The sequence below is a fragment of the Bradysia coprophila genome, unplaced genomic scaffold, assembly GCF_014529535.1.
Source record: "Bradysia coprophila strain Holo2 unplaced genomic scaffold, BU_Bcop_v1 contig_297, whole genome shotgun sequence".
Lineage (NCBI taxonomy): Eukaryota > Metazoa > Arthropoda > Insecta > Diptera > Sciaridae > Bradysia > Bradysia coprophila.
Genome location: NW_023503555.1, coordinates 1,300,912 through 1,312,949, shown reverse-complemented (window position 1 = coordinate 1,312,949; position 12,038 = coordinate 1,300,912). Strand labels below are relative to the sequence as shown.

At 38.1% G+C, this 12,038-nt stretch overlaps 3 protein-coding genes across 3 annotated transcripts; 2 read left to right on the top strand and 1 right to left on the bottom strand.

Annotated features, from left to right (window-relative positions):
* Positions 1-644: 644 nt before the first annotated feature.
* Positions 645-2,249, top strand: LOC119078790. Its single transcript, XM_037186503.1, has 4 exons — positions 645-785; positions 846-977; positions 1,929-1,993; positions 2,122-2,249. The coding sequence occupies exons 1-4, from the start codon at positions 744-746 to the stop codon at positions 2,210-2,212; spliced, it is 330 nt and encodes a 109-aa protein (XP_037042398.1). The 5' UTR covers positions 645-743; the 3' UTR covers positions 2,213-2,249.
* A 1,197-nt stretch (positions 2,250-3,446) lies between these two features.
* Positions 3,447-4,398, bottom strand: LOC119078776 (probable U3 small nucleolar RNA-associated protein 11). Its single transcript, XM_037186486.1, has 2 exons — positions 4,079-4,398; positions 3,447-4,016 (listed from the first exon to the last, which is right to left on the bottom strand). The coding sequence occupies exons 1-2, from the start codon at positions 4,307-4,309 to the stop codon at positions 3,486-3,488; spliced, it is 762 nt and encodes a 253-aa protein (XP_037042381.1). The 5' UTR covers positions 4,310-4,398; the 3' UTR covers positions 3,447-3,485.
* A 59-nt stretch (positions 4,399-4,457) lies between these two features.
* Positions 4,458-6,762, top strand: LOC119078745 (geranylgeranyl transferase type-2 subunit alpha). The gene is made up of 4 exons (XM_037186444.1): positions 4,458-4,587; positions 4,980-5,388; positions 5,446-6,141; positions 6,302-6,762. The coding sequence occupies exons 1-4, from the start codon at positions 4,585-4,587 to the stop codon at positions 6,664-6,666; spliced, it is 1,473 nt and encodes a 490-aa protein (XP_037042339.1). The 5' UTR covers positions 4,458-4,584; the 3' UTR covers positions 6,667-6,762.
* Positions 6,763-12,038: the final 5,276 nt, after the last annotated feature.

Sequence of the window (12,038 nt, the reverse complement as noted above, 5' to 3'; positions counted from 1 at the left end):
TTGCTGCATGTGAAGGGTTATTACACTCACCTCAAAATAATTAACAAAAAATTTATGTCTTTGATTGTTTTTCTTAAATTTCAACAGTTTTGCTTCTCAGGTGCTACTTGATACTCTACGCGTGCACATGTAAACAGTAAACTCAAGTATAAAGCGATCGCCCAAAACCACTTACAGTGGAGGTGTGACGCAAGTCCTGTTATCCACTTACAAAAGAACTGATATCGGTGTAGGTGACGCTTACAGTTTCGACACGCAAAAAGATATGCGTCACAAATGGCAGCTGATGAGGAAGGTACGCGAAAGTTTTATCAACAAAAATCTTGCCAGGAAAATTTTAGGAAGAAAATTATAATAAAAAAAATTGCGTCAAAAAGTGGCAGATGATTCGGCTTTATTCCGTCTGAATTCCATTCTTTAAAGGAATATATTTCACAATTCGCTTTGCTCGGACCCGCAAACTTTGCGCTTATGTAATCGGTCATTTACATGGTCTCTGCTGTAATCTACTAATATCGATCAAATGTTGAACAAGGCCATGTCCAGACGTTTATGCATCGCAAATGTTTACTTTGCGCATGTAAGGCGCCCTAATTCAAAATTATCGATACTTGCAGATTGGCATGTTAGACATAAACAAAAACAATCAGAAAGAATTCCTCCAACCAAGTTGTTACAAATCAAGTTGAAACAATAATAAAGAAAGATCAAATCTATTATTTGTTATTAATAAAACCAAACATATGAGCGCTGTTGAAGATCAACAATTCGAACATGAAGAAGAGGTAAGTAAAAATAAAATTTTACTGAAAAATCACCACGAACAACAACGCAATCATTTGCAGGACATTTCAGATGTAATGCTGTATTTGATAAAGGACGATTTGCCCAGAGCAGTCGTTCACGACCTGTATGACGAAATAGAAAAAATACATGGAGTGAAGAACATTGTCGATTTCGGTGCCTTCATTCAAATCGTGAGTATATACTGAGCTAATGCTTTCGGTTGCTTCACTAAAGTTCGTCCCCGTTTCGCTCGTCACCCGAATTACTCTCGAAGTTCTCTAAAAAAAAGTTCCAAATTAGCCAAACCAAACTGAAAAACGTTTTCTCAATAATAGCCCTATGGTGTCGTGGAACCATTGCACATCTAGTGCCTTAGAAAGCATTTATCAATCGGCCTTACGAATAATTGTTTCATGATATCAGCTACACACCAAATAGTTACACTCACAGATTACAGTAATTTAAACAAATTATCTTAGTGCTGTCGTTGTCGCATTTGGCCGGTCCAACTGTGCTTTGGTCTTCCTCTTTTACTCACTTTGGGTATATCACATACCGTATGTCTATTGAAAGACTTTATCAAACCAGTCGTTTCTCTCACTATTCACTTTGTCGACGATGGTTTATTTTATGTTCAACGTGCCTCGAATATGTTTACTATTGATGTGATCCAATTTTGTGACGCCAAGGGGCATGCGGCACATTTTCTTTTCTACAGTTATCAGATATCTCTTCCAAACTTTTAATACATAGTTCAGCATTTCGATCCATAAGTAAGAGCAGGTTGTTCCACCGTTGTGTAGATTTTGCCCTTGAGTTTTGGTGGCATATGCTTGCACAATACTCCTGAATTTTATCGCCATTTCAGCCAGCCCACGCTGATCCTATGATTACGTCTTCGTCACAACTTCCAATCTGGTTCATTGCCGAGCCAAGATGCTTGAAGCTGATGCATTTCGGCATAACGTTTCCGTTAATCGTTATGTCTGGCGATGTGGCTTGTGGGTCACTGAATGGCAGGAACATGTACTCAGTCTTTGATTCAACTTTTAACCCATGATCTTCAAGGATTTTCTTCCACTTGTCAAATACTTCCTGGTTACCAGTTCCCATCTCGACTTAATTTATTTCTTGTATTACAGGAATTTGCTAGTAAAACCGACGCGAATGTTGCCCGAGCTGATGGGTTTAAGTACAAACTAAATGAGTAAGTTAAAAATGCAATCAACGCACTTCGAGCAGTAGTTATACTCTTTGATCACTTTTGTTTGAAGTGCATTGAAGTAATTCATTTTTTGTCTTTCCGATAACTCCTCTCCTTTTTTTGTATCTCAGCCAAGAACAAAGACGGACTTTCGCAACTGCATGTCGTGTCGCTAACTATTCTCGTCAACTTTGCCCGCCTCACGTTGGTGTAGGATTTTGATTGTGAATAAATAATTAAATGAGTGGACAAGGACAAAGTAACGTAGTTTTACTCATTAAGCCCTTAAGACATAAACATTACAGCCAATCGTCATCGAATAATGAATCGTTTCTCTGGGATGCAGCGAGTAGTATATTACTTCCGAGGTTCCAAGTTGTATATTTGATAAGTGGGGTGTTACAGCCACCAAATACGTGATTAGGCAATGTAAATGAAAATGAAACATGCCGTAACCCGTAAAATATTTTAAATTTGACTATGACTATGGTCGTTGCTTATACTCACTGTTCTTAGAATTTTCAGAATTTTTTGTATTTTCTCGATTAGACTTCCAGATTTAGCTTCATTTCTGAAGTGAACAATGAGAACACCTGGGAATTAAATTTAAATTCAATCACACGAATCAATGGAAATTGTTGCTGGAGAGCTAAACAAAGTGATATAACTTTAATATAATGTGCTCGATATCGACCTAAGCTTTCCGTATTCTTCTGTTGAGGTACTGGGAAACTTGTCCTAAATCTTTTATACAACCGCAAGCGAAATGTCCGACCTGAATATAATGTGTGAACTCAAAATGAATGCCGACATCGATTTTTCATCCAGAATGTGGTTCACAAAACTGAACTTAAGATTATGCTTCACTTTCGATGGGTTTCGCTTGTTTTTCATCCAACATAAATCATAAATAGAAATTTTGTCGAAATTTAACGCACTTGAAACGCTCATAGCTCCAAGATAAGCGACTTTTTAGGGAAACCATGAAACACGCATCGACTATAATCTAAAACTCTATAACTTTGTCTTTTAAACGAACTTTCTATCTGCCATATTTTCCGAGTTATGGCTGACATAGCTCGCACTTAAAACGCTCACAGCTCCCAAATGGAAGATTTTTCGGTAAAACCATGAAACACGAGTCGACTAGAATTTGAAACTCTATAAATTTGTCTTTTAAACGAACTTTCTATCTGCCATATTTTCTGAGTTATGGGTCCTATAGTTCAATAGCTTAAAACGCTCATAGCTACGAAATTATAAGCTTTTATGAAAATTCCTTCAAATTGGTTTCTTAGAATTACGTCCTTGACATACCCTGAAAATTTCAGCCAAATCCACCGGTAAATTCAAAAGTTTCGTTGTGGAGTGGCGAGTTGAATCGACTCTACCGACGGATTTCTCTGAGACTAATATCGTCGGATTCTCTGACACAGGTAGATTGAATGCAATTTGATCTTGTAATACCGTACACATCATTCCTTTATTCAAACCATCATCGTTTTCGCTCATATTTAAACAAATAGATCGGCGCCGTATCCTTCGTTCCGGCAGCAACACGTTTCGGCTTCTGACTTCGCTTCTCTTGTAACGCCCGCTTCATTTCCATTTTCTGCACAACGACAGTCAGCTCCTTCTCCCGTTCGATTCGCTTCTTCAGTTCGTTGTATGAATTTTCCCGTAGATTCTTCAGTCGTTTCATCTCCTTTTCGCTCAAATTCGGCAACTTCAACTTTTCTAAATCACTCAATTTCGTGCGATTCGTCTTCCGGTCCAACAGCATTGGATGGGTGTCCAGGCGCTTGGCCACATCAAAATTGCGAGCTTCCTCCGGAGTGTCGACGAAGAATGTGTGACGATTCGGAACGGTATTGGCAATATCGATCATATGCAGCTCCGATTGCAATCTCTTGATCTTATTTGATTCGATTGTCCGTTTGGCGATGACATACTTGATGTCTTGCGTTTGCATCAATTGCAGCTGTTCCGTTGTGTGTTCGTCGTCCTTTTGCTTTTCGTGGTGTTCCTGGAATGCACAAGTGAAAACGTCGGATCTGACAGGTTCTTTGGAAATTTATCGATACTCACCCCTTCGACGACTTTGGAGTTGATCATGTGATGGTAAAATTCATCGGGATTGCGGTTCAGGGCACGCTTTCGCAGCAATTTGATGGTATCATCCTTGTCGTGTTGATCTTTCGCCCGTAGTTGATAGTCCTTTTTCTTCTCCAATAAACCAAGATGTTGTCGCGCTGCAGGTTGGTGCCGCTCGCGATGAGTCTTCTGATTGGTTTTTGCAGCCTTTTTCCAAGAGGACATCGTGAAATCTCAGGGAAAACTTGTGGGCAAATTAATTGTAAACAAACGCACGCTGAGTGTATATGTCACTTAATTTTGACAGGTGAATTGAATGGTAACCGATGGTAACCATACTTCACTCTACATTGCCATGGCTTAGGTTTTTGACATTTGTTTTCACATCGATCTGTTCTATCGACGAATCTGTGTACATTGTCAGAGTGTCAAAGGAAATGTTTTTGTTGAACACAAATTTCAATTAATTTTCGAACGTACAGCTTGCAATAAGATCCACAATGGTAAGTTTAACAGCAAATCGGGTAGTTGGTGAGAGCAATACGTCGAAATTACCGACGGATTTGTAAACATCCAACAAAACTTTTATCAGTTGCCCCAAGTATGACTCACAAAGGATTGATAGTGAATCGTACTAACGTATTGTTACTTCGATTGATAACCTAGATCACGGGGAAGTTGATGTTTTTTCATGGATCTTTCACATTTCAAATGATCCACAATATGTCTTTAAGAAACCGCACCGGTTACCATTCCCATTCTATTTATTCCATGACATGGCCAGGCTAGATGACGCAAGAGCAATTTTTTACTTGAAACCAAGAATCACCTATCCTCCAAATATCGAACATGTCTCAACCTCAGATTCTACCAATCCTGAACATTTCTCTTTCAGCACGGACGTTTAAAGGTTCGAACCAGTGAAGAGGAGGCGGCTCGAAAGAAAAAGGAGCAAGAGCTCAAAGTCAAAGCGTATCGCCAAGGGATGTTTAAAATCAAAGAGAAACGGCTGCTAGACGAGTATGACGACGAATTGATGCAAATTCTGACGGCAATTTTGTCCAAAAATCCCGACATATTCACACTGTGGAACATTCGTCGCGAATGCATTCAGCTGATGGGCGACAAGGGACCGGAACTGTTTGAGAAAGAATTGAATTTGACGGAAAGCTGTTTGCTGGTCAATCCGAAATCGTATTGTGCCTGGCATCATCGATGTTGGGTGTTGGAACATTCGCCCGAGCCGAATTGGCAGCGAGAAGTCGATGTCTGCACAAAGTATCTGAAAATGGACGAGAGGAATTGTATGCCCAATGCTCGTATTGATTGAATAACCTTCTAACTCATTCTCTTTACATCAGTTCATGTGTGGGATTATCGACGTTATATCGTTGACAAGGCCAAGGTTCCACCGAGTAAAGAACTGGAATTTTGCACGGAAAAAATCCACAAAAATTTCTCAAATTACTCGTCGTGGCACTATCGAAGCAAACTTCTGCCCGTACTGTATTCACACCAAACGGACAACACCCGACCAATAAACGAAACGATTCTAAAAGATGAATTAGAAATGGTGCTCACCGCAGCATTTACCGATCCGAATGATAGCAGTGCTTGGTTCTATCAACGCTGGTTGCTGGGCTATTCGCAACCGGAACTGGACATAGCCGCCTTTAAAATCACCAAAACCAATGCAATCATTTCGTTCTCGTTGCCGGTCGATTTACGCAACAACAACTGCAGCTTGTCGTTGGACGTGACGACAAAATTTGAATTGAAAAATTGGAAGCCAATCAATTCGACGAATCAGTATGACACGATTTGGATACTGCACGACACGTTCGAGCTGAACAACAACAGTGAAAGTGAATTCGAGCTGGATTTTACCGACGAGAGCGGCAAGTCACATCAATTGAAAGTCAGAAAAACGACCGGCGGACTGTTCGGTATCAAGTTGCCGAGATTCGAGTATGAATTTGAACCGAGCGTGTTGGAGGAGCTGCAAGGGCAATTGAAGTCTTGTCAGGAATTATTGGAATACGAGCCGGATAGTAAATGTAAGTAGCGATTTGTCGATGTCCAGTCTTTTAACATTCGAGACTTCATTCTGGTCAATGTTTGGTTAAAAAATAATTTTCCAAAAAAAAGTCGAGTCCGACGACTCACCCCAATAATTACGTCCACATTTCAAATTAACGAAAGAAATCCAATTTCCAGGGACACTACTGACAGCTGCCCTACTGATGCGAGCCATCGACCGCAAGCAATATCACTCGGTAACATTAGACCATCTACAAAAGTTGATTGCAGCCGACCCATTGAGGACCGGTTACTATCTAGACATGAGCAACAAGTGGAATATCGAATTCGAATTGACCGCATGGATCCAAGCGGAACATACCGAAGATTTCATAGACTTAAGCGGCATCGATCTCGTTTCGTTGTTTTACGAACAATATTTGTGTGCTGCCGATCAGATCATACTGAAGCGGCAGTTACCGAAACGGGAACAGAATTTGGTTAAGTTGAAAGCCTTTGATTCGTGCAATTGTATCGTTAAATTTCTGACAATGGAAAAGTAGTTGGTGGCCGGTGGTTTGTGGATATTGGGTGGTTATTGTGATCGAGCTAATTTTCTGTATTTCCGTAAAATAAAATTATTGGTGAGCTAATGCTAAGATGGTCGAATCAGCAATCGTAACAACATAATTAGTCTTCGACGTCAAAAATAATCTTGAACTCGGACAGGTTATACTCTGCTTTCAGTAAAAGAATTGAGTAAAAGAGAACTCCAGCCTTTTGAGTGTTTACTACGATGACGCGTATATGACTTGAGCTATTGTTCAATTGTTATCCGTTTCATTTATCGAATCCCTGAGCCTTGCGCGACCCTGATTTTAGAACCTTTGTTCAACGGAAAAGTTCATTTTTATGAATGTTTGTCGACCGCATCAGTGCTTATGACTAAGTGACACATACAATTTTGAACTTGATTGTGAGAAGAGGACAGGGAAACAAATAAATTGGGTTGCAACCCAATCCGTCAAGAATGTAACCACGATTACATATCATAGTATCATTGTCAGCTGAGAAGCGATTAGAGAAGATTGACGCAGAATGACTCCGATTAGTGAGCGATGCTGGAGGCGGTCAAGTCAAAAGTAAGTAACTCAGTAATCGGCTGGGAATTTTTAAAATAAATAAAATTTTCAAATACCATTAGTCGAACATGACGTGAAACAATTTTGATAACCTGTCACACACCTGGCAAGCACATTAACAGTTTTATTGTCTGATCTATTACTTCATTTTATCGAAGATTTTCAAAGATTTATTTCGGGAATCTTTTACTTCATTTGTTTTGAAACGCTCTTTGCTATATAAGACCTCATTTGTCGGAGCTTGTCGTTTTTTTCCTCCCCGGAAACTTCAAATTTATTGACTTAACGTCATTGACATGAACATAAAAAACTCATTTCCCGGGGGATTGGTGACGGTGAGTACAAAAAACTTACATAATTGTTTGGAGCTTTGCATTTTGTCTTGTGTGGTTGCCTCACTAGGAGATGCGGGAAATCAGAAACAAAACTACATTTTTTATTTACATCTTTAAAAAAAAAAATCTATTTAAAATCGCTTGATCAGATTTTAGTGTAGACAATTGAGTCGTACAACTTTACTATTGCATCGAAAAATAGGTCAGCATCCTCTTAAATTTTTTGAGTAACAATAACTTATTAACCGTACGAAGAAACACCTTTGGATTTTTGGCTAAAACATGAAGAATCGATTTTTTTAACTGTGAAAATTCTATGTCTCCAGTTTCGTGGGTGATCACAATGTGAATGTGAGATACTCTCAGAGTTCTACAACAACCAAATACAAAGTATACAGTACAAGGTTCCAAAAATAACCAAATAAAATTGTACCAAGTCATACAAATCGAAACACTCCGATCCGAAACATGTTTCGAAGACTCTGCAGAATTCTGCGAATCTTGGAGACAGTGATACCGTACATCAAATGCAATGGAAGCGAAGGGAAAATGAATTTTGCCTGGTTTATGGTCCTCATAGACAGAGAACCTCGGCATTGCACGATATTTGTTTCTAAATTTGGTCACCCATGTCAAAAATGGACTAAAATATCAGTCGACACTGTCCATAATCTGGAAATAATCTGCAATTCTGGAAAAATTGGTCACTTACATCAAATGCAATGGAGGCGAAACGAAATTTAATTTTGTCTGGTTTATGGTATACGTAGACAGAGGACCTGGGCATTGCACGATATTTATTCCAAAACAGGGTCACCAATAACAAAAATAGCGTGAAAAATGGGTAGATAAACCGTCGTTACCGTGCAATATTGCACGGTATCGACTGATTTCAAACTAATATTTCGACTTATTTTTGTTATGGGTGACCCTGTTTTGGAATAAATATCGTGCAATGCCCAGGTCCTCTGTCTATGTATGCCATAAACCAGACAAAATTAAATTTCGTTTCGCCTCCATTGCGTTTGATGTAAGTGACCAATTTTTCCAGAATTGCAGATTATTTCCAGATTCTGGACAGTATCGACTGATATTTTAGACCATTTTTGACATGGGTGACCAAATTTAGAAACAAATATCGTGCAATGCCGAGGTCCTCTGTCTATGAGGACCATAAACCAGGCAAAATTCATTTTCCCTTCGCTTCCATTGCATTTGATGTACGGTATCACTGTCTCCAAGATTCGCAGAATTCTGCAGAGTCTTCGAAACATGTTTCGGATCGGAGTGTTTCGATTTGTATGACTTGGTACAATTTTATTTGGTTATTTTTGGAACCTTGTACTGTATACTTTGTATTTGGTTGTTGTAGAACTCTGAGAGTATCTCACATTCACATTGTGATCACCCACGAAACTGGAGACATAGAATTTTCACAGTTAAAAAAATCGATTCTTCATGTTTTAGCCAAAAATCCAAAAGTGTTTCTTCGTACGGTTAATAAGTTATTGTTACTCAAAAAATTTAAGAGGATGCTGACCTATTTTTCGATGCAATAGTAAAGTTTTACGACTCAATTGTCCACACTAAAATCTTATCAAGCGATTTTAAATAGAATTTTTTTTTAAAGATGTAAATAAAAAATGTAGTTTTGTTTCTGATTTCCCGCATCTCCCGGCAGTGAAGTCGATGGAAGTGACTGACAAAATGTTGAGGAGCCATGGGTTCATTTATTAAATTTTTCATAAATAAAAAGGTTAATTCTAAAATGCTGGAAGTCTCACCTGTTTATCGACACCACACTTGCAATGACTCATGTCAACCGTGCCAATATGTCGCGTGAATAAGTGAAGTGTGTCTTTCTACGGGATCCGAGAATTTGGCACACGTGAGGGGGTGCCAAATTCCGTACATGAAGTGGAATCTAGCACATGTGCCAGATTACCTTTTTTTCTAGGTTTTTGAGAATTTGGCACACGCAACGAAGCTTGTGTGCCAGTTTTGTGCTAACTCATTTTAATCTGGAAGTTATGATTGAGTCTGTGAGTCAATAAATTTGTCATTTTACGAGTTTTCGCAGTCAAAACTAATAAATTTGTCTTTTTACAAAATGACGCAAAAAAGCTATGGCTTTGAAGGCATCGAGACAAATTCAATAATTTGTCTCCAAACTAGAAAATTCGTCCCTTTACGAAATCTTGCATAAAAGTTGCGATGTCTTGGAGGAATTGAGTTACAAACAATTTTTTTTTTTTTATCGATGGAGAACCTAATTATAAGACACTTTGTCTCGTATCATATGCCAAAAAAAGTTAAAACTTTTTTATAAATCATTTTGAAAGTCACTAAAAACACGAAAATTCGAATCGAAATACAAAAATTTTTGATGACATACTGTATTTCTATTCGAATTTTCGTGTTTTTAGTGACTTTCAAAATGATTTATAAAAAAATGTTTTAACTTTTTTTGGCATATGATACGAGACAGAGTGTCTTATAATTAGGTTCTTCATCGATAAAAAATAAAAAAAAATTGTTTGTAACTCAATTGTCGTTTTCCGACCCTATTGAGCAATCTTCGTCGAGCAGCTAAACGTTGTTCCTCGATTCGAAACATCACAATTCCCTAATTTTTGCCAAGCCTTCCCTTTATAGGTAAATAATGTTGACTAATAGTGACAGACGGCTAACTATGATTAGCACACCATTCACTTTTATTTATTTTTCTATTATGGCTACCGTGTGCCAATTTCCAAAGTTGCATGGTGCCAAATTACTCTTCAGATGGTGAATCTGGCACTGTGCTAAATTCACATTACAGTGGAAACTGGCACGCATCAAACTTGCATGGTGCCAATTTACCCTACCCCCTTTCTACGACGAAATTTGGTGCATGATTTGAAATATCTGAGCTATTCAGAGTTTCAACTTTAAAAATTTTACATTTTGTTAAAATTTCTTTATTTATTTCCTTTGTTCAGTCTGGTTTACATATTTCTATAATTCTGTAAACTTCATTTTTTTTATATGTTGTAATTCGTTTTTTGTGTTCAATTTATGTTAAAACCCTTACGCTAAATAAATAATTCGTTGTTGTGAAAATGATATTAATGACATAAGTCCTCTTTTTGTACCTTATTCAGTACCTTATTTAGAGTACCACTGATGCTTGAAGTGCGTTGATTTGATAAATCCTGCTCATCTCAAATTTACGAACAAAAATGGAAAAAGCCAAACGCGGAAACTTTAAGACGGGTCATATATTGGGATTAATGATGATCAACAAGTCGACCTTTGATCACGTCCAATTCACGAACTAATCCACTAAAATCAAGTTGACAATTTTCATGACTAGTATCGTTACTTACAAATTGTACCTTATAGCTGTTAAATGACCTATTTGTATTGATCATTACCATTTTCTTTTCGCAATAAAATCTAATATATGAGAAATGTCTCGAAAGTCTGAATAATTCAAGCGTTAAATCGAAAAACTTTGGAGAGTCGATGTTTGTATGAAACGAATGTAAACGTTTCAACCGGGAAAGAAAGTCGAAGTTTATGTTAGACTTTGAACGTCCACTGATAATGAGGTCAATTGGTCCAACTCGTAGAGTTCATTGTAAAAGGATTGATCCAATGAGTCAGTATACAGAAATTTGTTACTTAAAACAGTTTTAAATTTGTTGGTGTTCGCTGATATCGCAAACGTAAGTCATGCTGAAATTACACCGCCTCTGACTGTATTAATTATAGGAAATAATTGGAATTAAAGTGCAAATCCGCCAAAACGAAATTAATCCGGTAATTTTCAATAGCAAATAAATATATATATACAATTATAAATTATAAAATAAAATAAATCTCCTCCAAGTTGCGACCTGACTCGAAAGTACCCATGATACTAGCCGCATACCCCCTCTGAATAGCAATGCTAATATTTTGTTTAAAAAACTTCGTGGCACGTTTTTCACCAGTTGCAGCAACGAGCAGGCGACCGAGCTCATCGGTGAACGATTTCGCTTCCTCACACCATGGCCCCAATGTTTCCACAGCGAAAGGCAATAAAATGATATTCTTTTCCTTGATAGCTTTGTAAAGATTGTGCTTTCTCAACGCTGCTTTTTCCGCTGCTCTACCAGCTTTGACCTTTGATATGTTGATGTAGGATGCCGTTAAAGTGTCCACGCATGTTGCGTCCCATGCCAGACAGGAACCTCGTTTCCATGGTATTAATGTTAATCCGTCTAAACGTTTTCCGTCATCTCTGAACAACCCGTCAGGCTCTAGTTTCCGGTAATTAGAATTAATCCGGTAATTGAACGAATTGAAAGGAATTAGAAATTGATTTGCCACTCTTTTGGCCATTGGTTTCCCCCTCGTAAAAAATGTATGAAAATTTCAGTTCAGTCTGATTACTGACCTGACAGGTTTTTGAGATTCACGTTCAGGTCAGAT

What these genes read in the sequence shown, in the direction of transcription:
- LOC119078776 (XM_037186486.1), bottom strand. Translation starts at nt 4,309, where the DNA reads ATGTCCTCTTGGAAAAAGGCTGCAAAAACCAATCAGAAGACTCATCGC. An exon ending in ACTCCAAAGTCGTCGAAGGG is followed by an intron (nt 4,017 to 4,078) that starts GTGAGTATCGAT and finishes TGTGCATTCCAG; the next exon opens with GAACACCACGAAAAGCAAAA.
- LOC119078745 (XM_037186444.1), top strand. An exon ending in GAAAATGGACGAGAGGAATT is followed by an intron (nt 5,389 to 5,445) that starts GTATGCCCAATG and finishes TCTTTACATCAG; the next exon opens with TTCATGTGTGGGATTATCGA. An exon ending in ATACGAGCCGGATAGTAAAT is followed by an intron (nt 6,142 to 6,301) that starts GTAAGTAGCGAT and finishes TCCAATTTCCAG; the next exon opens with GGACACTACTGACAGCTGCC.
- LOC119078790 (XM_037186503.1), top strand. Translation starts at nt 744, where the DNA reads ATGAGCGCTGTTGAAGATCAACAATTCGAACATGAAGAAGAG. An exon ending in AATTCGAACATGAAGAAGAG is followed by an intron (nt 786 to 845) that starts GTAAGTAAAAAT and finishes AATCATTTGCAG; the next exon opens with GACATTTCAGATGTAATGCT. An exon ending in TTTAAGTACAAACTAAATGA is followed by an intron (nt 1,994 to 2,121) that starts GTAAGTTAAAAA and finishes TTTGTATCTCAG; the next exon opens with CCAAGAACAAAGACGGACTT.